Raw genomic sequence first — 24,364 nt, forward strand, 5'->3', positions numbered from 1 at the left:
CAATTCCAAAGACCAAATTTCTCATGACATACTCAAAATTGAAGAAATTACTATTATTTTTCAAAACATGACTCTAAACATCATGATAAAAAGACATCAATTCTCAGTAACATATCAGAAAAAATAAGAAGACAACTTCTATAAACAGATATATTTCAGAAAAAAGTTATGTATATCTATGACTTCAGAATTCAAAGAGCAAATAACAGCAATCTTCAATCAGATACCTGAAACAGTAAGCATAAACTATCAGTTAAAAAGCCGAAAAAGGTTAAATCTCAACAACGAGTGTCATGCAGTAGTTTTTACCATGTTTCAAGAGCACCATTCTCTTGCATTCTGAAACATTCTTAACCAAGGACTAGGCCCTTTCTGATCAACTTCCCATTCTTCTGGATACCATGGAAATTGCCACATCATGAAGCATCGTTCCGGGTGCGGCATCATCGCAAGATGCCGTCCATCAAGAGAACAAAGAGCTGCAATGCCGAGCGGCGAGCCATTTGGATTGAAAGGATAGAGTTCGGTCACACTCCCGGTGTCATCGCAGTATCGAACAAGTGCTAAATCAGACTTCAGAATACGATTTAGGACTTCATCGTCAGGAAAGAATGCTCTCCCTTCACCGTGAGCAGACCAAACACCCAATGTACTACCTTGCATTCCCTTGAACATAATAGCCGAAGATTCTCCGATCTGCACACTGGTGAAGCGACATTCAAAACGACCTAATTCATTGTGAATGAATCTCGGTTGCGATGTGTCTCCACCAGCACCTAAAGAACCACCGACTTCAGCCCCCGGTACCCATCCAAGAAGCGCCATGAGCTAACACCCGTTGCAAACATCGAGACTGAAAGTATCAAGCCTGTTGTAGAACTTTTGGAACTGCTGTAGTAAAGGCTGGTTGAACCTTATTGATGCAGACCAACCTTTTGCTGAATCCAATACATCGGCATAACTAAATCCTCCAACGAAGATGATTCCACGGAAGTTATCCAATGTAATTTTACCACTCAAGAGGTCAGACATTGTGATGTCCCACGGTTCAAACCCTGTAGCATAGCATGCTGCGGACATTTCTCTATCTCCATTGCTCCCTTCCTCGCGAATAATAGCTACTTTAGGCTTCAAAGTAGCAGACATAAATACCTCATCAGTAAATTTTGGTGTAAAGGAGAGTTCCCACAGTGGAGTGTGCCTGCTCTTCAAACCTTTCTTCTCCAGTTCTACACAGGAAGCTAACCTTTGAAATCCCTCCAAATGGAAACTAGTTTCTTCCCACAAATCCCTGAGATGAGGCATTTCTTCCTTCAATTGAACTGCATCGTAAACTGATAAGTCAATCATCTGTGATGCAGTAACATTGCCGATGATCTCACTAGAAACACCAGCAGCTTCCAGCTTTTGTTTGACCACATCTACATTCTTCGAGCTAACCTCAATAACAAGACCAAAGCTCAGGTTCAGTTCCACTCCACAGTTCCCAGCAATTGCCATTTCAAGAATACAGACTAAGAACCCGCCATCACTGATATCATGACCAGCAGAGATCAATTTTTCACCCAATAGTTCTTGAACAACATTGAAAACCTTCTTCAGGTAAGAAACATCATCAAGGTCAGGGCAATCATTTCCAATTTGGTCAAATGACTGCAGAAGAGCAGAACCACCTAATCGTCGTCTTCCTTTTGCCAGATCAATATGCAATAGAACACCATTATCTCCCAGCTTCAAGTCTGGAGTCACTGTCAATGTTATGTCAGGACAAGTAACATAGGCACTGATAACAAGATTTCCGGGAGCCTTGACAACCTGACCACCAGCGTGAGTTGTCATAGAGAGACTGTCTTTTCCCCCATCTATCACTATGCCCAGCTCAATCATAGCTTCTGAAAGGGCTGTAGCAGCATCATACATAGCTACTCCCTCCCCGTCAAGCTTTGCTGCATACATCCAGTTACCACTCGCTTTGACATCACCAAGAGATGTAACTTTAGCCCAAACAAGATTGGTTAATGCTTCACCAACTGCAAGTCGCGCCATAGATTTTGGATTTATAAGACCTTTGATAGGCTGCTCTCTAATGGCACAAGCGCCACCTATCAGATCAGTGTATGTCTGAGCGATAACAGATACATCAGCAAGCGGAATTTGTAAGGGTCCAACTGTCTGTTGCTGAGCCACAAGCCCTGTTACACATCTGTCAACTTTTGTTGTCAAGAAGCGTTTTAAGCAAACTGAAGGAACCCTCAAAACCCGCTTCAGTGAGTGTATTAACGTGGTCCCAGGGGCAATGTCAACAGGCTCCAGAACTGGTGGCGTGCATTTAAATTGAAAGCATTTCTGAGGCATGTCACCAAGTACCTTTTCAAGTTCAAGATCCACAACTGAAGGCGGAACAGGGAGTCCACTAGATTGGCATTGTTCAATAGCTGAGCTATCTACTAGTACAACTCGTCCGCTGCCACTGATTATTCCCAATAACTTCCATAGATACTCTTTCTCTTTCACATATGTTTTGCAGCAAGCTATGACTTTCAGGTTTCACCAAGAGAGCATCCTGTTCCTGATACTCAGCACCCCAAATTTCTAGTACTGATAATGTATGATCACCAACTACTATAGCTCGGATGTCAATTTCAGCACCTTCGGGATAAATAATCTCCTTGACTACATTACAATTACCACCAGCACCTTGATCATGAATGCTGATGATTGGGTTGCTTTCTCCCATTTCAGCACATGCACGGATGACACGATACAGTTTCTGTGCCATCTCAGCATCTCCACGTTGGACAGCATTGAAATCTAAATCTTCATCATTTTGCCCACTAACCATGCTTGAAGCAGCACCACCACCCATTCCGATTCGATATGCCGGACCTCCAATTTTCACAACCAGCATTCCTATTTCTAGCTCACCTTTTGATATATGAGAGTGATCAATCTGCCCAATACCTGCACTGAACATAATTGGTTTCAACCATTCACGCCTTTCTCCATTAGACAGTTTCATTCCAAATGTTCTTGTAAAATCTTGGATTAAAGGTTCTCCAAATTTGTTCCCAATAGTCTGATGCCCCATTACTTGCATCAATCAAGATTTGCAGAGGAGAAGCCAAGTTGGATGGATACACCAAATATGGATCTTCCCAAGGAGCATATGAACCTTCAATAAGAAGGCTGCCAACACAATAGCCAGTTGTTGAAGCAACAACAAAGGATCCTTTACCCGTCGCATGTGTGTCCCTAATGCAACCCCTGGCACCAGTTTCTGCACCAGGATAAGGAGCAACAGCACACGGAAAATTATGTGTTTCAGCAGTAAATAAAATATCAAGGTCACGTATTATTCTGCATAAAGGAGATGTGGAGCCAGGTGATGTCGGGCGTAATGAATTGACAGGGAAACCCTTAATAGCACTTGAATTGTCCTTGAAACAAATAACAAAGTTGTTTGGATTTGCCCTCAAAGTGCTCTTAACAATCTGCATGAGAGTCATATCCATCTGCTGCCTATCTATAACAAGCTTTCCATTGAAAAACCAATGCATGCTATGCTCACTATTTGACTGAGCAATATCAAAGAGTTCAACTGTTGTTGGGTTACGCTTTATATCATCTTTAAATTGGCTTGTGTAGTACTGAATGTCATGCTCATCAAATGCAAGACCCATTTTCATATTAATATCCTCCAGAGCCTCCCTTCCATGTTCAATGACCGGAACAAAACTAACTGCTTCTGGAACAATGGTCGAGCTAAATGATGTGAGCTTCTTGGGATAAACACACTCCGTCATCCTATCATGAACAATTGATGCAAACTCATTAATTTGGTTGTCCTCCAGTGGATTGCTTCCAGCCCGTAGGTACAGAAGGTATCTTCTTGATCTCTCCATCCTGGTTACCTCTGTTAGCGTGCATGCTTGGCAAATAGACAAAGCATTTGCTGACCAAGCTGTGGTGAAAGACATGCGTGGTCCAACCTCAATCAATACAGTAGGCATGGCTTGGTGGATCTCTTTCTCAAGAAAACTTTTTGACTGCAAATTTTCTGGCTCAAATGTCTCCTTCAGAAGCCACTTCAGTATGTCTATTTTTTCTGTGGACAACTCAGATTTAAGTCCAATATTAAAGCATTGCTCAGTTTTTAAACCAATAATATTGCTAGAAATTTTTTGCTGGATCTTCTTAAGAAGTTCAACAGTTGCACTTTCTTGAATTAGTGGATAGCGGAAGAAGTGGATAATATCATGATACTGTTTTCAGTACATCAGATTCTCCACCGACTGAAATCTCTGTGTCACTTGAAACCACGGCTTTTGGGTTGGACTTTATTGGAAACAGAAGAAATTCTTCTATCAGGAACGACTTTCAAACTTCTGTGACATATGGTACTTCGAAATACATGGCACCTTCTTATACTAGATAGTCTATCCAGAAACAGACTTTGTCTTCTTGGTCCCTGGGAAAAAATTCCAATAACCAATAAAACTTCTAAATATGTTGGCAAAATGAAGATTGAGTATAAAAACTCCATTCCCTATAAAAGAAAACAAAATGACCACCAGATCAACTATTACCTACAATTGACAGGAGTTTGTAATCGAACCCTCTCTTAAGGTCGCCATTAGGTCACTGTTGTAAAGGGTAGGACATAAAGTCAGCACTAGCATTCTAAAAATGGAGAATGTTTCAACTGAAGGAGAACACATTGATAACTTATCAGCTTGCCACATAGAAAAACATGAAACAAAAGATCAGGTCATTAAATCTTCTTCTATGATTCACATAGATCCAAGGGGAGCTGAGATCACTTTAAGCGATATATTTTCAGATATCGATACAAAATAAGCTAGAGCAAGAACAAAGCCAAATAATATGTTAAGTTGCATTGTACACAACAAAAGCACAAAAGCACATTGCAGATTTATAAGCAAATCTCAAGTCCAGACAGAGAGATGGATGATTCCCAGGTAACACATATGTGCCGAAACAGATATTAATATACGCCACACAATAGTACAAGAAATCAATTGGCAATCAAGTAGGGCAATAGACATAGAAAAGTAACTCTTAGAGGCAAAAAACTGGCATAAATTAGTGGTTTCAATGAATTAATAGAACTATATTCTACTGAAAACATAATGAAGTTCAAGTTTTGCTTCACATAATCAAAACACACACACAGAATACAATTGAAAAGACAAAACAACTACTTTCCAAACCATAAATCCTAACCACAAACACTCAAAAACATCCTCACTAAAAAGCTCTAGAGAATCAAGATGAAAAAGAAACACATCTTTATAAGGAGAAAAAGAGAAATTAGAATTCAAAAGCCCACACACCTCCAATCACAACATGCTCATAAGTCTTCAACAATGAAATACATAAAACATACACTTCTGGCAAAACATCTCAACAGTAATCAAATAAGAACAGAATTCAATGAAATAAAATACTGAAAATATAGGGAAAAATGCACAAAAAATGGGGGATGTGATGGAGGTGAACCTTGGTTAAGGCTTTTGATTGAACAGCTGGTGTGCGCGGTGGAGAGGGCAATGGGGGAATGAGGGAGAGGAGGAGAGGAGAGGAGAGGAGAGGAGAAGAGCGAAGAGGAAATGAGGAGATTACGGCGCTATAGAGGCACCATCCATAGTCACTGACCACATTAAACCCTGTGAGGCCGACTTGGCCGGCTCAATCCACTGACTCACTGAGTCACTGGTTGTCTTGACTCACCACCGGCCTAATTATTATTATTATTATTATTATTATTATTATTAGTGGAAATTGCCAAAAACACCCTGTAAGTTTGCAATATTACCAAAAACACCCCGATAGTTTTGCACTCCCCAAAAACCCCTTCCTTTTGAATACAATGATTTTTTAAACCCCTCAAACATCTAACGGTGATTGATAGAGTTAATTTGGAATTTTTTGACCTAAAATTGTCTCCTCATGGAAGTTGTGGCAAGTGCGACGAGGGTTTGACTATAATGCCCTAGAGTGCAAATGAGTTTCATTTAAAAACGAAGCTTTCTATTTAAAAATACTGAGATATGAGGCTCGCTTTAAAAACGAGTTTCATGTTTAAAAATGAAGTTTTTGTTTAAAAACGAGTTTTTTTGTTTAAGAAAATGAGTTTTCCTGCTTAAGAAATGAGGTTTCGTTTAAAAAAATGAGTGCCTCGGTTTAAGAAATGAGTTTTTCTGCTTTAAGAAACGAGGTTTTTGTTTAAAAATGAGGTCTATGTTTAAGAAATGAGTTTTTGTGGTGTATTTATCACCCCCAAAATCTCTTTATCATAGCTTACTGGGCCAGATGAGACAAAGCATGCGCTCACAATCACAACACGCTGCAGATGAAAAATGGGATTTCAAACCCTAGAATTTTGATCTCCACCCTCGATCTAGATCTCGATCTTGCGCAGAGAAAAGGCGCAGACCTTTCGACGCCCTCGCTCGACGACGAGGGAGCACGCGTGCTCTCCCGAGGTCCCACTCTACGTAAGAAGACGAAAGAGATGAGGTCGCATGCGTGGGAAGACGATGAAGACGAAGACGGCGAGATCGAACCCTCATCGCGCCGCTTCCTCCCTCCGTTCCCTCGCCACCGACTTAGGCACCATGGATCCAAAACCCCTGAATGATCCCTAACCCTAACCCTATTGCTATCCATGTCATGCGGCCTCCGCAATCGAGAATGGTTCCATTCAAGTTCACTCGCCTTATCCGACGCTCGCCATCAAGACCTCACCACTCCGACCGCCGAGGAACGTCACCAACCGGATCGCCAACGCCGACAAAGATTTCTCCTTTAACACCCCACACGAGCAGCCACCTTTCGAGATCGCTCGCCCGATCCGGAGCTCGAAAGACTCAGCTGCTATGCGAGATCACCGACGATGAGATACTCAATGTCACTACTCAACGAGGTTTCTGCTTAAAAAATGAGGTCTCTGCTTTAAAAATAAAGCTCTCTCGCTTAAGAAATGAGTTCTCTGCTTATACGCTTGTTTGTCTTTGTTTAACTATCGATGTTTCGCTTTAATATATTGCGCTTACGCTTTAAAAAAAGTGCTTAAATATCGCTGTTTCTATTTAAATATGTACGAGCTGCAACCTTTCGACGCCTTCGCTCGACGACGAGGAGCATGCGGTCTTCCCCGAGGTCGATCGACGTAAGAAGATGAAAGAGATGAGGTCGACGGCTGTGGAAGACGATGAAGACGAAGACGGCGAGATCGAACCCTCACTCGACGCCGCTTCCTCCCTCCGCTCTCGCACACCGACTTAGGCACCATGGATCCAAACCCCGAATGATCCCTAACCCCTAACCCTATTGCTATCCATGTCATGCGGTCTCCGCAATCGAGAATGGTTCCATTCAAGTTCACCCTGCCTTATCCGAGCGTCGCTATCAAGACCTCACCACTCCGACCGCCGAGGAACGCCACCAACCGGATCGCCAACGCCGACAAAGATTTCTCCTTTAACACCCCACCAGCGAGAGCCACCTTCGAGATCGCCGCCGGATCTGGAGCTCGAAAGACTCAAGCGTTTCATACGAGATCGCTGACGATGAGATACTCAATGCCACTACTCAAACGAGGTTTCGCTTTAAAAATGAGGTCTCTGCTTTAAAAAAATAAGCCTCTGCTTTAAGAAATGAGTTCTCTGCTTTATACGCTTGTTTGTCTTTGTTTAACTATCGATGTTTCGCTTTAATATATTGCGCTTACGCTTTAAAAAGTGCTTAAATATCGTTGTTTCTATTTAAATATGCACGAGTGCAACCTTTCGATGCCTTCGCTCGACGACGAGAGCATCGCGGTCTTCCCCGAGGTCGACGACGAAGAAGATGAAAAGAGATGAGGTCGACGACCGTGGAAGACGACGAAGACGAAGACGGCGAGATCGAACCCTCATCGGCTACCGCTTCCTCCCTCCGCTCCCTCGCACCGACTTAGGCACCATGGATCCAAACCCCTGAATGATCCCCTAACCCTAACCCTATTGCTATCCATGTCGCGGTCTCCGCAATGAGAATGGTTCCATTCAAGTTCACCTGCCTTATCCGACGTCGCTCATCAAGACCTCACCACTCCGACCGCCGAGGAACGTCACCAACCGGATCGCCAACGCCGACAAAAGATTTCTCCTTTAACACCCCACACGAGCGAGGCCACCTTCGAGATCGCTCGCCCGGATCTCGGAGCTCAGCGACTCAGCTGCTTTCGCGAGATCGGACGGCATGAGATACTCAAACGTCACTACTCAACGAGGGTTTCTGCTTAAAAAAATGAGGTCTCGCTTTAAAAAAATAAGCCTCTGCTTTAAGAAATGAGTTCTCGCTTTATACGCTTGTTTGTCTTTGTTTAACTATCGATGTTTCGCTTTAATATATCGCGCTTTACGCTTTAAAAAAAGTGCTTAAATATCGTTGTTTCTATTTAAATATGTACGAGTGCAACCTTTCGATGCCTTCGCCGACTGACGAGGAGCATGCGGTCTTCCCCGAGGTCGACTGACGAAGAAGATGAAAGAGATGAGGGCTCGACTAGCTGTGGAAGACGATGAAGACGAAGACGAAGACGGCGAGATCGAACCCCTACGTCAGCACCGCTTCCTCCCTCCGCTTCCGCTATCGACTTAGGCACCATGGATCCAAACCCCGGAATGATCCCTAACCCTAACCCTATTGCTATCCATGTTGCGGTCTCCGCAATGAGAATAGTTCCCATTCAAGTTCAGACTCGCCTTATCCGACGTCGCCACCAAGACCTCACCACTCCGACCGCCGAGGAACGTCACCAACCGGATCGCCAACGCCGACAAAGATTTCTCCTTTAACACCCCCACACGAGCGAGGCCACCTCGAGATCACTCGCCCGGATCCGGAGCTCAAGACTCAGCGTTCGCGCGAGATCGCGACGATGAGATACTCAATGTCACTACTCAATGAGGTTTCGTTTAAAAATGAGGTCTCTGCTTTAAAAATAAGCTCTCGTTTAAGAAATGAGTTCTCGTTATATGCTTGTTTGTCTTTGTTTAACTATCGATGTTTTCATCTTAATATATTGCGTTTACGTTTAAAAAAAGTGCTTAAATATCGTTGTTTCTATTGAAATATGTACGAGTGGCCAAGATTAATTGGTTTTTTTATATCCGGGATTAATTTATCACGTAAATATTTGTTTTTTCTGTTTAAATATTAATGTTTTTTTGTTTAAAAAAATGAGTTTTATGTTTAAAAATGAGGTTTCTGTTTAAAAATGAGTTTTCTGCTTTAAGAAATGAACTCTGTTTAAGAAATGAGTTCTATTTAAAAAATGAGACTCTCTGTTTAAGAAATGAGTACATGCAAAAAGGAATCGAAAAAGAATGAAAAAAATGTATGCAAAAAGGTTTAAGAGCGATGATGGAATTTCATAATCGCAGGGGTAAAAAGGAAGTGAAACAATAAAGGAAGGGTTGTCGAGGTATGCAAAACTCACAGGGGCTGTTTGGGAAGTTTTGAAATTATCGAGGGATAAACAGTAATTTTCCCTTATTATTATTATTATTATAAGAGAAAATGATTTAAGCTAGAGGGTTTGTAGCCTAATTGTATTGATCCACTGCATAAGCGATTGGCATGAGGGATTTAAGAATTCAAGTCCTACTGAACACAGTAGTGATAATGGATCTTCAGTTGTAGGTGCAAGTTTGTAACCAGAATCTGGTGTCACCAAGTGCGAATGTACGGATTGAATCATCAAATTATTGACCAATACGTACATCTATAATTGTATAAATATGCTTTATCGTATTTGTAAAAAAAAAATAAAAATCTTCCCAAGGATTACTAATATTTACTCTAAATAGTCTAAAAGTTCTTGTTAAAATATTATCACTATATATATATATATATGTATGTATTAATGTATATATAAGTTATCGAGTATGTTAAAGTTTGAGAAGGATATCATGATCCTTTTACATTATTATTATTATTATTATTATTATTATTATTATTATTACAAGCAAAATCATAAAAAAAATATTTTTTTTATTGAAATGAATTAGGTTAAAATGGGCAAATAAATTATTATTTAAGAAATTAAATAACGAGAGGTTTTTATTGTATCAATTGGATTGCATTGATAAGTGCCTCTTGTTGCATGGCACTACTTCTAATCCATCGATTAGAATTACACTCATGCACTTGGAATAAATAAAATAATAAATTTTAAGATTGAAACTAATTATATTATGACTGATTTTTAAAATAAAATAAATGGAATTTCAAAATTGAAACTAATTTTATTATGACTAATATTAAGATTTTAAATAAAGATTTATTCTTTATAAAAAAATGAAAGATAAATATTTGGTAAATCTAGCATCTGAATATATCATCTTTATTTATATATTTTTTACGCTAAATAAACAAATAAAACCACTATATGTAATAATAATAGTATAGATGTTTTTATTAAATAAAAAAAATATATTTTTATTTAATAATTATTTTGAATATAAATTGTTTAATATACAAGATACTAAGGACCCGTTTGGATGGGGGTAATGGATCCCTAGGTATGGGAAACATTACCCCCATCCATCTATACCCATGTTTGGGTATCTCTAGGCATGTTTAGAATTCCAAGTCATTGGGCATGTGATGGGGGTCAACTAGGTTTTGTCATTACCTCCAAAATTGGGGGTAATGCTTGGATTGAAGGTGGGAATGACATATTTGGCCTTGCTTTATCATCCAACCCAAAATTGGGGGTAATTAAATACTTTTATTAATTATTAAATAAAATAATTAATAAAAGTATTTAATTATGATAAGTAAAGTGAAATGACATTTTTGCCCCTACTTAAGATTTAATTAAATAATAATTATTAATTTAAATAACTAATTATAATATTAAAAGTAAATAATAATTAATATAAATTGATCCATTTAAATATTATAATAATTAAAGTGAAATGACAGTTTTGCCCCTACATAGATTTAATTAAATAAAATAATTAATAAAAGTATTTAATTATGATAAGTAAAGTGAAATGACATTTTTGCCCCTACTTAAGACTTAATTAAATAATAATATTAATTAATTTAAATAACTAATTATAATAATTAAATTAAAATATAATAAACATAAATTGAGCCATTTAAATATTATAATAATTACAGTGAAATGACAGTTTTGCCCTTACATAGATTTAATTAAATAAAATAATTAATTAAATTATTTAATTATGATAAGTAAAGTGAAATGACATTTTTGTCTCGACTTAAGACTTAATTAAATAATAATAATTAATTTAAATAACTAATTATAATAATTAAATTAAATTAAATTATAATAAACATAAATTGAGTCATTTAAATTTTATAATTAAACTAAATTCGTTAATGATAAAAAAATTATTTATTCTAAATATTTAATTATAATAATTATTGAGACTAAATATTTATTTATATGTAATTATTTTATACATTAATTTATCATTACTTATATTAAGGGCATTAAAGTAATTTATATACAATTCGCTATGTCACTTTTGCTATTCCCAACATTTATTCCTTCCAACCAAACACCTTTTTCATTCCCATTACCATTACTTTTCCCATTCCCATTACCATTACATTCCCATTATCATTACCATTACCACTCCTATTCCGTGATCCAAACGGACCCTAATTACTAAATATAGCTTTTATGACGTTTATTTTAACCATATTTTTTCAAACATATTCCTGTTTCTATGCAAAGAGGCTGAAATCCGGCCTCAAGAGAAGAAATTTCGATTTCTCTAATCTGTTTTTGATTCAATCCCTTGCTAATCTAGGGCTTTCGTGTCCAGGGTTTAGGGGTTATGATTCTGATTTCAGGGTTTTAGATTTTCTTTCTTTTTTTTTAGATTTGTTGTTTTGATTGTTCTTTTGAAATACCAAACATTAGGGTTTCATTGCTTGAATTCGAAGCCATTGAGGGCGATTAGCTTGAGATGGCACCCGCTCAGGCATCGATTGTTGTCGAACAAGAGAAAAAATCCGAGCTTGCAGTCAAGGATGAGCCCAAAGATGCGAATGAGGATTCTTTTGGTGGTCTGACGAAGGTGGACGAGTGTTTGGAGGATGTAGAAGTTGATGTTCTTGAATCTGTTGATGGGGATGATTTGGAGCTTTTTCAAGGTGAGGATTTGGACCCTGATGCTACTGAGCATTCAAGCTCCTTTGGGGACACACTATCAGGGTCAGACAATGAGCTTTGTTCAAGCTCAGGTGATATGGAAGTGGATTCAGGAATGCGTGCCATGGAGCAGCAAACTCTTTCCAATGGATTCCAAAGGCTTTTCAGGTAATTTTTTTCCTGGGCTTTCATTCCCTGTTTTGCATTTCCTTGTAATCAATCCGTCTAAATGTTTAATTGCATTGGATGGTAGCAGTGCATGATTAAAGTTTGTCACTTGCAATGCTGTTGACCTTTTTTTTCAAACTTTTGCTTATAGAACGTGTAAAATTAATGTTTGATAAGAAAACTATCAGACTTGTTTTAGCTTTGTGTAATGTGTCTCGAATGATCAATATGTAAGAGCAAGTTAAGTGGAAAGAATACTTACACTGGTCATGAATTAAATGGATATTTAAGCAAAGGATAAGATTCAAAATACACTTTTTCATGTCCACAAGATCATATTTTGCATGTCTGTATTATGGTTTTGGTTTGCCATAATGCTAATGATGCAGTCAGGTTCTGAGATTTATATTTTAGAATTTTTTTCTTCTTTCATTTTTAAATGTTTACTTATTGAAATATGTTGCGCTTTGATTTTCAATTATGCATTTCTGTTCATTTTTTGGCTCTTTTGCAGGCCATTGAGTTAATTAGTATTCATTTTTGGTGTTACTTCATGTGAAATTTTAAGTCACTTGATTCTATACTTGTTGAGAGAATAGGATGTGAGGGATTAAGTACTTATTAGTTTATCAGGTAATGTGCTGTTTCTTTATGTTGCTGTTAAATGATAATTGATATCACAAGCAGAAAGGACATTTAGTTGAGGAACTTATCTTATCTTCATAAATGTCCATTCTGGGGTTTATTGATGCCTTACTCTGTTTATTTGTTACCTTCTGTACACTTTACGATTTGAAGTTCAATCCAACTAGAATGAAGGCAGAATGAATATATATATTTATATATGGTCAGATTTAACAGCGAATTTACATTGATTATTAAGTGTTGTAGCATATTCTGAGGTCAGTGAGAAGAAGCACATATGACTCTGAAATAATTTTATGTTTGCCAGCTTGGTTGCCATGCCTATGTATCTTCACCCTGTGCAAAGCTGTCTAATTTCTCGTTGCTGATGTGAAAATCTTTGCATACTTCTATCTTCAAAAAAGTGGCATACTTATCCTTATAATCCGTGCAGGAAGAAAAAATTAAGTGATCATTGGAGAAACTTTATACGTCCTCTTACGTGGAGGTGTGAATGGATAGAATTACGAATGAGTGAATTATACTCTCAAGCTCAAAAGTATGATAAGGAACTAGTGAAATATCTGCATAAAAAGCAGTTAAGATCAACAATGGTTGAATTAGATGGTTCCGTGTCTAGGGCAGTTCCCTTGGCTTGTCTTAACTGCCAAAAACAAGCAATGAAGAGGAGAAGAAGGAAAAGGAATGAAGACACAGTTGACATTTCATCATATATGTCACACCACAATTTATTCTCCTATTATGGTAATGACTGCTTTTGACTTTGTATTGTTGTTTAGCTTATCATGCACATGCTTCTTTTATCTAAAGTCTTGACTGCAATATTAACAGAAAACAAAAGATCGGACATGAACTGTTATTCCATTGCTGATGATTGCGGTGATCCAGGTACATGTAGCTCATACCCCATTCCCCATTCTTTGAAACCATTGTTTTCATTACTCAGTCATCCTGACGGAGGTATTGTGTTTGCACATTCTGATGATAAAATGTTTATTTGAATATATACTTGTTTAAATGGATTGACAAGCCTCTCTGAAGTTGACCTATAAGTTCATCTGAAGATATGTGTCAAAATATGCTTCTGGTCAAACATTTCAGACTTGATTTATTTTTTGGTATTTAAACCAGAGACTCTAAAAGCCTTCATCTTAGAACTAACATATAAAAAGAAACTGGAGCTTGAATAAATATTACAAAGAACCAGTCAGACAGTTGCGCTTGCACCTTATATCATGTCCATGTGCATAGTTCCTTGATGCAAGTGAACTTCTACACTTTCTTGTATTTGGGCTGTCAGGATTTTGGAGCTTAAATAAATATTACAAAGAACCAGTCAGACAGTTGCGCTTTCACCTTATATCATGTCTATGTGCATAGTTACTTGATGCAAGTGTTGAAAGATTATATTATTATTACTGCTTTTTATTTATTAATTTATTTTGGGTGGCTTTACATCTAACTTTCTGTACCTCATCACAGTTGACCAGAAAAACATAAGCAGAGATGCTTTTGAAACTCTTAATGAGTGGTTAATGTTAGGAGGTAAGGATACAACTCAGGAGCAAATTCTGTTGAATATCGAAGCTGTTCATGCCCGTATTCGTAAGGTGAAGGTTCGGCTTGAAGATTTGATGAAGGCCAACAATCAGGAGCTGCCTTTGAGCCAAGAATTTGTTGGCCCAGGAAACCTATCTAATAGTGTTGCTAGAAGTCTTTATAGTTCTCCTGGACATAATGAAGACGCATTGTTGCATGAAACACCACATACTCCGAAAAACCATGTGCCTGAGTATGAGTCGGATGTCGTTTGGCCAGGTAGCACTGTATCAAGCTATGGAGATGACATTGTTGAAAACACTATGGACTTATTTTCTGCTGCGCACTCAGATCAACATTTTGTAGACTCATGCAAAGATGTAAGTGCTCATCTTCATTCTGCTGGTTTGCTTCACTATTAGTCCATCAAAATTGCAAACACTATTTTAATCAAGGTAGTTCCATCTAAACAATGTTAGGAAAGAGTAATAGACTCATACATCACTATGCATTGAACTTATGTAGTTTGTCACTTGTTCAGGTATTGGGTTCAGGGTGAGTGATGTAAAGTTTTGATTCCTGATCTTTTCTTTGCTTTTGCATGTAGAGCATTGATGAAGTTTTGATACACAACCAGGCAGCTGAGGAAGATCAACAGAACTTCGATGTCGGTAATGCAAAGGAACAAAGTCCAGAGCAGGTAAAGGAAAGAAGCCGAGTCTTCCTCATCCCAGGAAGGGAGTGCAAACCCAGCAGCTTCTGGTAATGAGAATGATAAAGCAGATAATTTGCTAGAATCACCTGTGATAAAACCCTGTCATTGTGAAAAGAAAAAGGGCCGAAAGCCGAAGAGAAAGCGGAAAGTTGGATTTAGTGGAACTTCAAAGAGTCGAAGGCTTCAAAAGCGGAGATTGACACAATGAACTAGTTCTTCTTGCTTTCAGAAAAGTAATCACAAATAAAGAAAGAAAAAACAACACTTTGTTCTGGTCACATAAAAGAAAAGCTATCTTGCTTTCATTTATAATATTCTCATTGTATTGTTTTCATCAGGTGAATGCTAGCATTGTGCTTTGAAAGTTCCCATGTGATCTAGTTTGTGCACATCTCTGTCATAGTTTGTGCACACTGAAATTGAAAATCTGTCAGTGGCCAATTGAATAAAAACCCTTTTCTTCTGTGTGCCTTTTTTTGCTTGTTTCAACACATGTTTAAACCATTTGATACCAAACTGTAAAGTGTCTTGCTTCATCAACACTCTTTATCATCTTTTTATCATTAAAGTTCAGTGTCTCATATCAAGATCACACATCTCAAACATCCAAAAATATACACACTAATATTCCAAGCCTCTCATCAAAAAAAACAAGAAACTTATACTAAGTAGCACCCTTATCGGATTCGGGTTCAAACCCGGATTGCAGTAGCGGAGTAAACGGATCCAGAGAAACCCGTTAAGCATCCGAACCCGTCTCCACTTCCCATTTCTCCAAAACCCAACCCACATGTCCTCGCCCATCAACCTCCGTCCCCATCGCGAAAACCCTCTCCCCCGTCGCCGCCGCCACCGCCACCGCCCTCATCCCCTCCGGCCCGGCCACCGCCCCTTTCCACCCTTTCTCATACTCCCTCGCCCCCCTCCCATCCACGTACCCAAGCCTCTCCCCCTCCGCCGCCGCGAAGAACGCCGCGCTCGGCGCACCACCACCCTCCTCCCAGATCCCTTCAACCTTGATCCACCCCTCCGTCGCCGGATCGTAGCACTCCGCCATCGGATCGAACCTCCCCTGCCCCTCCGTCCGATACCCACTCACCGCCCAGAACTTCCCCCCAACCACCGCTCCCTGACACTCATCCCTCTCCTCCTCCATCGCCGGCAACTCCACCCAATCATCCATCTCCACATCATACGCCTCCGCCGTCTTCAACGCGTTCTTCTGCGAATCATGCCCTCCGGCCACGAAAACCCTCCCATCCATCGCCGCCGCAGCAAAGAACGACCTCGCCGTCGTCATAGCTTTCCCCACCCTCCGTCTCCCCGTCACCGGATCCACCACCCCAACCTCCCTCATCGGCTCCAGCGACTCCGGATCCCAACCCCCCATCACCACCACCTTCCCCTCCGCCGCCGCCGCCCTAGCAAACACCGGCACCTCCCTCCCACCCTCCCCCACACATCCATCGTCACGTTGTACGCCACCAACGAGCATCTCGGCAACCGAAACTCCGCCTTACTCTCCCCGGCGGTGACCAGATCCACCCCTCCTTCAACCTTCTCCACCGGCCGCGCTTGAACCAAAAAGATAAGGTCCTCCGCGGTGCCGATTCGCTCACGGTGAAGATAAAACTCCGGTGACGTTACAAGCTGGCACCAGCGTCGGCAAACTGGTCGCAATCCCTGGTGAAATCGGTGCGGCACTCTTGCCAAGCAATCCAACGCTATGTCTTCCGGCAACCCCGGGATCAACACCTTCTCCTCATCACAACCGTTCATCATGGTAAACACTCCTTTTCAAAGATCTCTCACTCACTCACACTATAACAACAAATAGAACAAGTTACTTAGAGAGAGGAAATAGAGTCACAAGAGTCCTGAAGCTGGTAGAGGGGGTATAAATAAGTTGGGAAACAAGGAAAATATCACATCCATAAATGGATGGATGGATGGATGGATGGATGAAAGTGAATGGGATATAGATATTCATCTCTTGGATGGGGATCAATACACCTGGTGATAACTGGATTGCATGATTGATGCCTATAGCTAAAGCTAAAGTACTAAATTAATATTATTTTTTAAAATTTTTATTATTTGTCGGTGTTCTAGTTGGGATTTAGATGTCCAGTACTATCTCAAACTATACATATATATATATATATATATTTTATTAATTATTAAATTTATTTTTAATAAAATTAATTATGAGGATAATGGTATTTTCAAACACTACGGTTTTGTATTTGTAAAAGAAGGTGTACAAATGGTAACAGTTGAGGATGGTTACACTTACATGCATGGGAAAAAAAAAGGTAGAAATTGGGGTTCTAGAAGCATATGAATAGGGTTCTAGTAACTGTTGAGAGTGGCGTGAACAACTGGACTACCACTTGCTTTTGTGATGAGACCGGTATCTTTGACATGATAATATTCTGTGTGCATGTATGTATATAATTCAAACATAATTTCTATAATAAATTAAAGATAAATAAAATTATTTGGAAATTGGGAATTGAAAAGAGTTCTAGAAACATATAAACAGTTTGCGGCTGTCTAGCTGCGTAAGTGTGGAATTTCTCTCGCATGATAATATTTTATAGATATACATATATATAATATCAAACGTCTTATCAATAATTAATTGGATATATATTAAATTTTAAATATTTGACTAAAATTTTAAATAATTTTTTTGTTTCTTATTTACCCATTGATTTTTTTGAAAGGGGTTTAACTCTCTCCAACTGGAATCTGGATGGTTGGTGTTTTTTGAAATTTTTTGTTTAAACTGCCCAAATCCCTACTATCTTTTGGACCAATATCATTTGTTAATAATTATTGTTTTAGTATTAGCCACTGGTATTTTTAAAACCCAGCAGCTAGTATTGTAAAATATTAAACTTTCGAAGTTTTCCTTTGGTTTTTTTATTTAAATTTATTTTTTTAACTTTTATCCCAAAAAAAAAAATATTAATTTAATACAAATTTTGAGTAAAATTTTTCAGTAAATACCGTACTTTGATATTATTTTAATTTGTATTAAAATGAATATTAAATTTTGATTTTATTTTACTATCAAGATAATTAAAATTTTTAGTTTTAATTGTTTTCAGTACTAGAGTCTCTTATAATCTACAGATATTTTTTGCTTTTTATTAAAGTCCATTTAGTAATATTTTTTGTGCGATACTAGATTAAATCTTTTATATTTAGATTGAATAACTCGCTCAATGCATATCAGACTATCAAAAAAATATTAAAAAAACTAAAAAGATAAAAATACACAATTATAGAGATATGTACGACAATTAAACCTAAAAATTTATGGTGAAATTTTGGTGGTGTAGACATCAGAAAATTTGCGTGGAAGACTAGGGTCTGCATTATCAATGCGAAACTTTAATTCCCATTCAATTTGCTACCCGATTGTTTGAAACAAGACATAGCAGCTCTCCTGAAAGGCACACGTCTATATCAGGATACCATGGTGTAATCACGTACTTTTAAAGAAATTTGTGTTTATAATTGAAGTCTATGCTTATATGGTTTATTTATAATTTGTAAGTTATATTTATGGAAGTTAAACATGTAACTCTGTAAATTGAAGTAAACTATAAGCTATGTGTTTGTACTCTTGTATTTATGTATAATTTGTAAGTTGTATCTCTATATCTTTATATTAATATATAATTTATAATGATTGTGTGGTATAAATTAAATTTAGAATCTAAGAATATCGTTAGAAGACATTGTTAATTATTTTTATTACTGTATGTTTTTAAATTTGAAATCTAAGAACACTGTAATGGATATATATATATATATATTCTTATGTGTTGAAATTTCAAAGCTATTCATCTAAATCAATGCGGCATAAACACTTAAGTTGGGAAAATTACATGCGATGGATGGGTATGATGACCACTTACCCACTTTGCATTTGTTTTCTTCTTCATAGTTGATGAAGCAAGATGCAAATTAGAAATTGTACTTTATTGGGTGAAAGGGAGGATGAATGCATTTAATGATAAACTATTAGTCTATTAACTAATTTTAACATCATTAACTTTTCTTTTTTTATATTTGACTTTTAAAAATTATAATATTTGAAATTATTTAAAACAAAATTCAATATATATTTGTGAATTACTAGTGTGAAAAAAGAGAGGAGAATCTTAGATAAAAAAGAAAGATCAAATTACTGAAGAATTGATTTATTTATCAAAATTTTCACTATTACCTTCCAAAAAACCAAATTCTGTCTCATGTAAAGTTGCCAGAGTATGATTAACCTTTGGATTTGAAATCAAGGTTTACATATTAGCATTTTTTTAAATAAATTTTCAATTATATGGGTTTTTGTTAAGTAATTGATATTCCTCTTGAATTATGAACTTTCAATCATATAAATCAACTTTATAATAATAATTATTTATTTATTTATTTATTGACAAATGTGACAAGCGTAACAGTCATGCACAAACCGAAAATTAAACATCTCGGGAGGTAGAAATGGGGAGTGGGGCGGGAATCCCTGCTCTCAGGGCCCCACTCCCGACGGGTGGGATTCCCCAAAACATCCCTCCCACGGACGGGGAGCGAGGGAAAAATTCCTCCTCACCCTAGCGGGTGAGGGCGGGGAATGGTCTCCCTGCCCCACGGGGATCCCCGCCCCGCCTCCCCGGGAACGTGGAAAATCCCTCGGGATTCCCCAAAAATAATATATTATATATTTTTTTAATATATTTATTAAAAGATTATTTCAACATTAACATATATATATATATATATATATATAATCAATAAATATTTATTTGTTAATATTTTTTTAGTTATTATTATGGAACTCACAATTATTTCATACAACTATTAACTATTTAAATTTATATATTTCATTAAAAACATATTTATTTAATAAAATCTTAAATTATTTTTAATAAAAATTATTATATAATATATCTACAAAATTAAAATTCAAACTTCTAATTTTTCAAATTTTCTAATATTCATAAAAAAACTAATTATTTATTTAATTTAAATGAATTGAATAATTAGGTAATTATAATTTGTCTAGATTTTTTTATTCAAATATCCAGTATGTCTACTACATATAAGATTATATTTTTTTATTCAAATATCCATTTAGTATAAATTTTTTTAATCATACATTATATTTTTTTATTTTTCAATCAGTATATAGCGATCTATAAGACGCAGTATATAAACGTCGTTAGAAATATTATAGATATTTATGTAAAAATTTTTTTATATTAATGTTTTATCTGAGCCCTGGGGGATCCCTCATGGGGAGTGAGTGGGAGGATTTTTTCCCCAGGGGAATCTTTAACCCGGGAATCCCGCCCGTGGAGAGCGGGGATCCCATTCTCCGCCTCACCCCACCCCCATTCCTACTCAGAGGCACTGGAATTGGGTTACAAGCTCTTTCTTATATTGAAGATGCTATAACACTCGGTACCCAGAGAGACTCCCACCACTCATACATAGTGAATTTTTATTCACTATACTCACTATGCATTCAATGGGATTTAAATACCTAACTTCTCGTATGATACAGTATCCATTGGACTAGCTCAACATTGATAATAACTATTTAAACTAAATAAAATAAAATAAGTTGAATTTCTACAATTTATAACTCTAAAATAAGATCCCTCAAACATGTTCAATGGTTGCACGACCACATGCAACATCTAACAGCTGAGCCAACAACAATCAACAGGACCCAAATGGGGACCCAAATAAGTACGTGGGAAATGATATTTTGCCAATTCGGTACCTTATTTTTTTTATTTTAATATTTACATTATAAATCATGATATTTACTTCAATTTTAATAATATATATATATATATTGACAAAAACAATAACTACTAATTTATTATTATTATTTTTTATTTTTGACCCGATGATTTTTTTATAAGCAATATGTTATACTGTTATACATGAATAACATCCTGAAAAAGCACCATAAAAGATAGACCTCCCCAACCATTGATTTATAAGTAATTTTATATATAAAAAATATTTTTTTAACTAAAGATTATATTATTTTGACAAAAAAAAAAAAGTTAACTATTTAATCCATTGTTAAGTTAATTAAAAAAATTATATTATATAAAATATAAATTTTTTAAATCCTTGTTTCTTTAATTTTTTTATTCAAATCTTGTTTGTCTAACAAGATATTTTAACTGGTAATAGTTAAAAATGGTCAATATATTCAGAAACTAACTTTATCATAATTTATTAGTTTATCACACAACAATCAATATCATTAAAATATATTGACACAATTAAAAAAATTAAACTAACATGGTAAATAAATAAATAATAGTTGCTATATCACCTTCCAATTTTTTTAAAAAAATTGATATACAAAAATATGGCAATATATCCATATAATTTAGGTATAAAATCTTATTGCATTTATTAATATTTATTCAAATATATTTTGTCCCATCAAACAACATACATAAATAAATAAATAATACCTAAACATAGCTCCTTTATAATTCTTGTATTGAAATATACGTAGGCTAATTACAATATTTTTATTTTCTTTTAAAATATAGATAAATTAAGTGTCACAGTCATATGCAAGCCTCCTATGTATATCACCCTGTCCTCATTCTATGCAGTGGAAATTTATCCCCTGATTTTTATTTATACTCAGTATAATTTTTTAGATAGTCCCTCTATTTTTTTAAACATATATTTTTAATCCATTACTTTAAATTGTAACATTTTTACTTTCATATACTACATTAACTAAGTCATGCCAATTCTTTTGAAGATTTCAGATTAGTGTTTAGTGTTTAGAAATTGATCCCGCTAAATTTAAATAGTAAAAAAACTAAAAGATTAAAATTTAAATTAGAGATATTAAAAAAATAATTAAAAAAAAAGAAGGATTATTTATACTCTAGGATGTTGGCACCATATCATTGATCCCTTCACAAACTTCATAAAAGTCAAATTAAACTATTGTTTTATTTATATTTATTTTATCTGATAGTTACTAACCATAAAAAAGTTGATAAGATGGAACCAATTAGAGAAGATCATGGGGTGATGAAAAATGCTAATAAATGCAAACAAAAAAACTCCAATTTGAGTGGGCCCCACTTCTAGGACCTTCTAGAATAGTCTTAGGTGGCAAAGCAATCAATCTGCCAAAATTTTTGAATTTATTAAAAACATCCAAAGACAAATTTCTTTTCACTTATCTTTTATTCCATCATGACATAGCAACACTCATAAAGTGCCAAATGTAACCAATGTTGCTAGAAGATTTTTTTTTAATGTATTAAATTTTTTTAATAAATATATAACACTTATATTTAAATAAAATAATAAAACTTTTTGTCTTGTTTTTAGTTTTTACATGAGAAATATGAAGTAATTTTTTTAATGATATGTCAACCTCCTAAAAGTCTTATAAAATACAATTTTTATCTTAATAAGTTGAGAAATTATGAAATAATTTTTTTATTAAAACGCAAGTAAAAATAAATGAATATAAAGTAAACTAAACTAAGAAATACAAAAAAAAAAAAATTAAAAAAATTAAATTAAATTAAAGAAGCTAATATTATGTGAAGCCATTTACAAAACTACTAATATAGAGCAAAGGCTACATAAATTTAAATAAGAACTGTTCTTCAATAAAATTTGATCCAAGTAGCTTAAGCTTGAAACACTTAAATAAATATGTTAAAAACACCTGCCTGAAAAAATCAATCTTTTATTGAATTTTTAGTATATTATTTTAAATTTTTTAATAAATATAGAAAAATTATCAATCATCACGTTGGAAGAGAGTTAAACCCTCGATATTTTATTTAGAATAAAAATAAATTATTATTTTTATTAGTAAGCCAAAACACTTTTTAGTGGTTAAATTTTTTTTTAAATAAATATAAATAAATCATGTCAAGGACTTACGCAATTTTGATTATTAATTTTTTAATTAATTTTTCAATACACTTGTACCATTATTTTACATGAGCTAAAATTTGAATTATTTTTTCAGCATAAAATGAATATTTTATGGATCAGTTGTGGGGTGTGGGGTTGGCAAAAGTAAAAAAATAATTAATAATAAGAAATGGTCATTTAACTATTCAAGGATTGACTTTAAGAAACAAATCCATTCCATTGAGTAAACCCTAACCCTAACATTATTTTAGGGTTTTCAAAAAAAAAAGAAACTCAAACACTCATCCCTATGAAAGAATCTATACCTTTCAATCCTTGGTGGAAAAGGAAAAATCTGACACTCCACATGGAGAAGACTAAACAAGTCATTGAAGTCATTGTTATCAGTATGGAGCTTTACTTGGCTTTTTGCCAACCATTTGGACTCATTTGAGACACAATTAAGACACTCAAACTAATCTCCAATAATAGTATGTTCCCATTCTTTGACAAATTAACATGTTCATACTTCATATGGCCATCCTATTTTTCTCTTCATCTCTCAATCATGCCTATTAATTATTTTCGTTTATTTTTTTAATTTATTGGGAGTTTAGTAAAAGTTATCCTTTCTCTAGTCTTTATATGCTTTTTTTTTTAATGAACATATAGATGTAGAATGAGCTCAGATTTTTGATATTTTAATTATGAAAGAAATGAAATATTAAATTTTTTTATTATAATCATCTCAATTATCCCAATAATATCATTAAAAATTACTTTATAATAGACATGTGTAAAGTTATTTTGCCCTTCCTAATTTTCATAAATGAAAAAAGTTTTTATACTCCTGTAAATCATTATTATTTACTTGTATACTTTTTCCATAATATTTAAAAAGAAATATATGTAAAATTTAAGCTATTATTCACTAACTTCTTCTAAACAAATATTATATATATATGCTAGGCATTCTCCCCGGCTTCATATCGGAGTTTTTAAAATTGTGAGGGGTTTTGAAGTAATATCATGTATAAAAAATAATATAACTAAACAACTCCTACAATGAAAACTGTTATATATCTTGGATTTCAAAAGTCTTATGAATATTTATTGCATAAATAAATAAGTGTATTTAAAGTTTTTTAATTATA

General features: G+C 35.5%; 3 protein-coding genes across 3 annotated transcripts; 1 reads left to right on the top strand and 2 right to left on the bottom strand.

Moving 5' to 3' along the window:
* Nucleotides 1-3: 3 nt before the first annotated feature.
* LOC120270209 (probable phosphoribosylformylglycinamidine synthase, chloroplastic/mitochondrial) lies at nucleotides 4-8,674 on the bottom strand. Its single transcript, XM_039277240.1, is given in 7 exon segments — nucleotides 4-227; nucleotides 310-2,484; nucleotides 2,486-3,070; nucleotides 3,072-4,257; nucleotides 4,259-4,374; nucleotides 5,521-5,647; nucleotides 8,544-8,674. Coding segments are annotated over 6 exon segments (4,314 nt in total). The 3' UTR covers nucleotides 4-227; nucleotides 310-315.
* Nucleotides 8,675-11,771: 3,097 nt separating this feature from the next.
* Nucleotides 11,772-15,686, top strand: LOC120270523. Its single transcript, XM_039277555.1, has 5 exons — nucleotides 11,772-12,370; nucleotides 13,449-13,759; nucleotides 13,847-13,903; nucleotides 14,498-14,934; nucleotides 15,162-15,686. Exons 1-5 carry the CDS (start codon nucleotides 12,018-12,020, stop codon nucleotides 15,318-15,320), a joined length of 1,317 nt encoding a protein of 438 aa, XP_039133489.1. The 5' UTR covers nucleotides 11,772-12,017; the 3' UTR covers nucleotides 15,321-15,686.
* A 111-nt stretch (nucleotides 15,687-15,797) lies between these two features.
* LOC120270524 (F-box/kelch-repeat protein At2g44130-like) lies at nucleotides 15,798-17,124 on the bottom strand. Its single transcript, XM_039277556.1, is given in 2 exon segments — nucleotides 15,798-16,710; nucleotides 16,713-17,124. Coding segments are annotated over 2 exon segments (1,038 nt in total). The 5' UTR covers nucleotides 17,049-17,124; the 3' UTR covers nucleotides 15,798-16,008.
* Between the last annotated feature and the right edge of the window lie 7,240 nt (nucleotides 17,125-24,364).

Source organism: Dioscorea cayenensis, chromosome 10, assembly GCF_009730915.1.
Source record: "Dioscorea cayenensis subsp. rotundata cultivar TDr96_F1 chromosome 10, TDr96_F1_v2_PseudoChromosome.rev07_lg8_w22 25.fasta, whole genome shotgun sequence".
Taxonomy (NCBI): Eukaryota; Viridiplantae; Streptophyta; class Magnoliopsida; order Dioscoreales; family Dioscoreaceae; genus Dioscorea; species Dioscorea cayenensis.

What these genes read in the sequence shown, in the direction of transcription:
- LOC120270523 (XM_039277555.1), top strand. Translation starts at nt 12,018, where the DNA reads ATGGCACCCGCTCAGGCATCGATTGTTGTCGAACAAGAGAAAAAATCC. An exon ending in TGATGATTGCGGTGATCCAG is followed by an intron (nt 13,904 to 14,497) that starts GTACATGTAGCT and finishes ACCTCATCACAG; the next exon opens with TTGACCAGAAAAACATAAGC. An exon ending in TTGTAGACTCATGCAAAGAT is followed by an intron (nt 14,935 to 15,161) that starts GTAAGTGCTCAT and finishes TTTTGCATGTAG; the next exon opens with AGCATTGATGAAGTTTTGAT.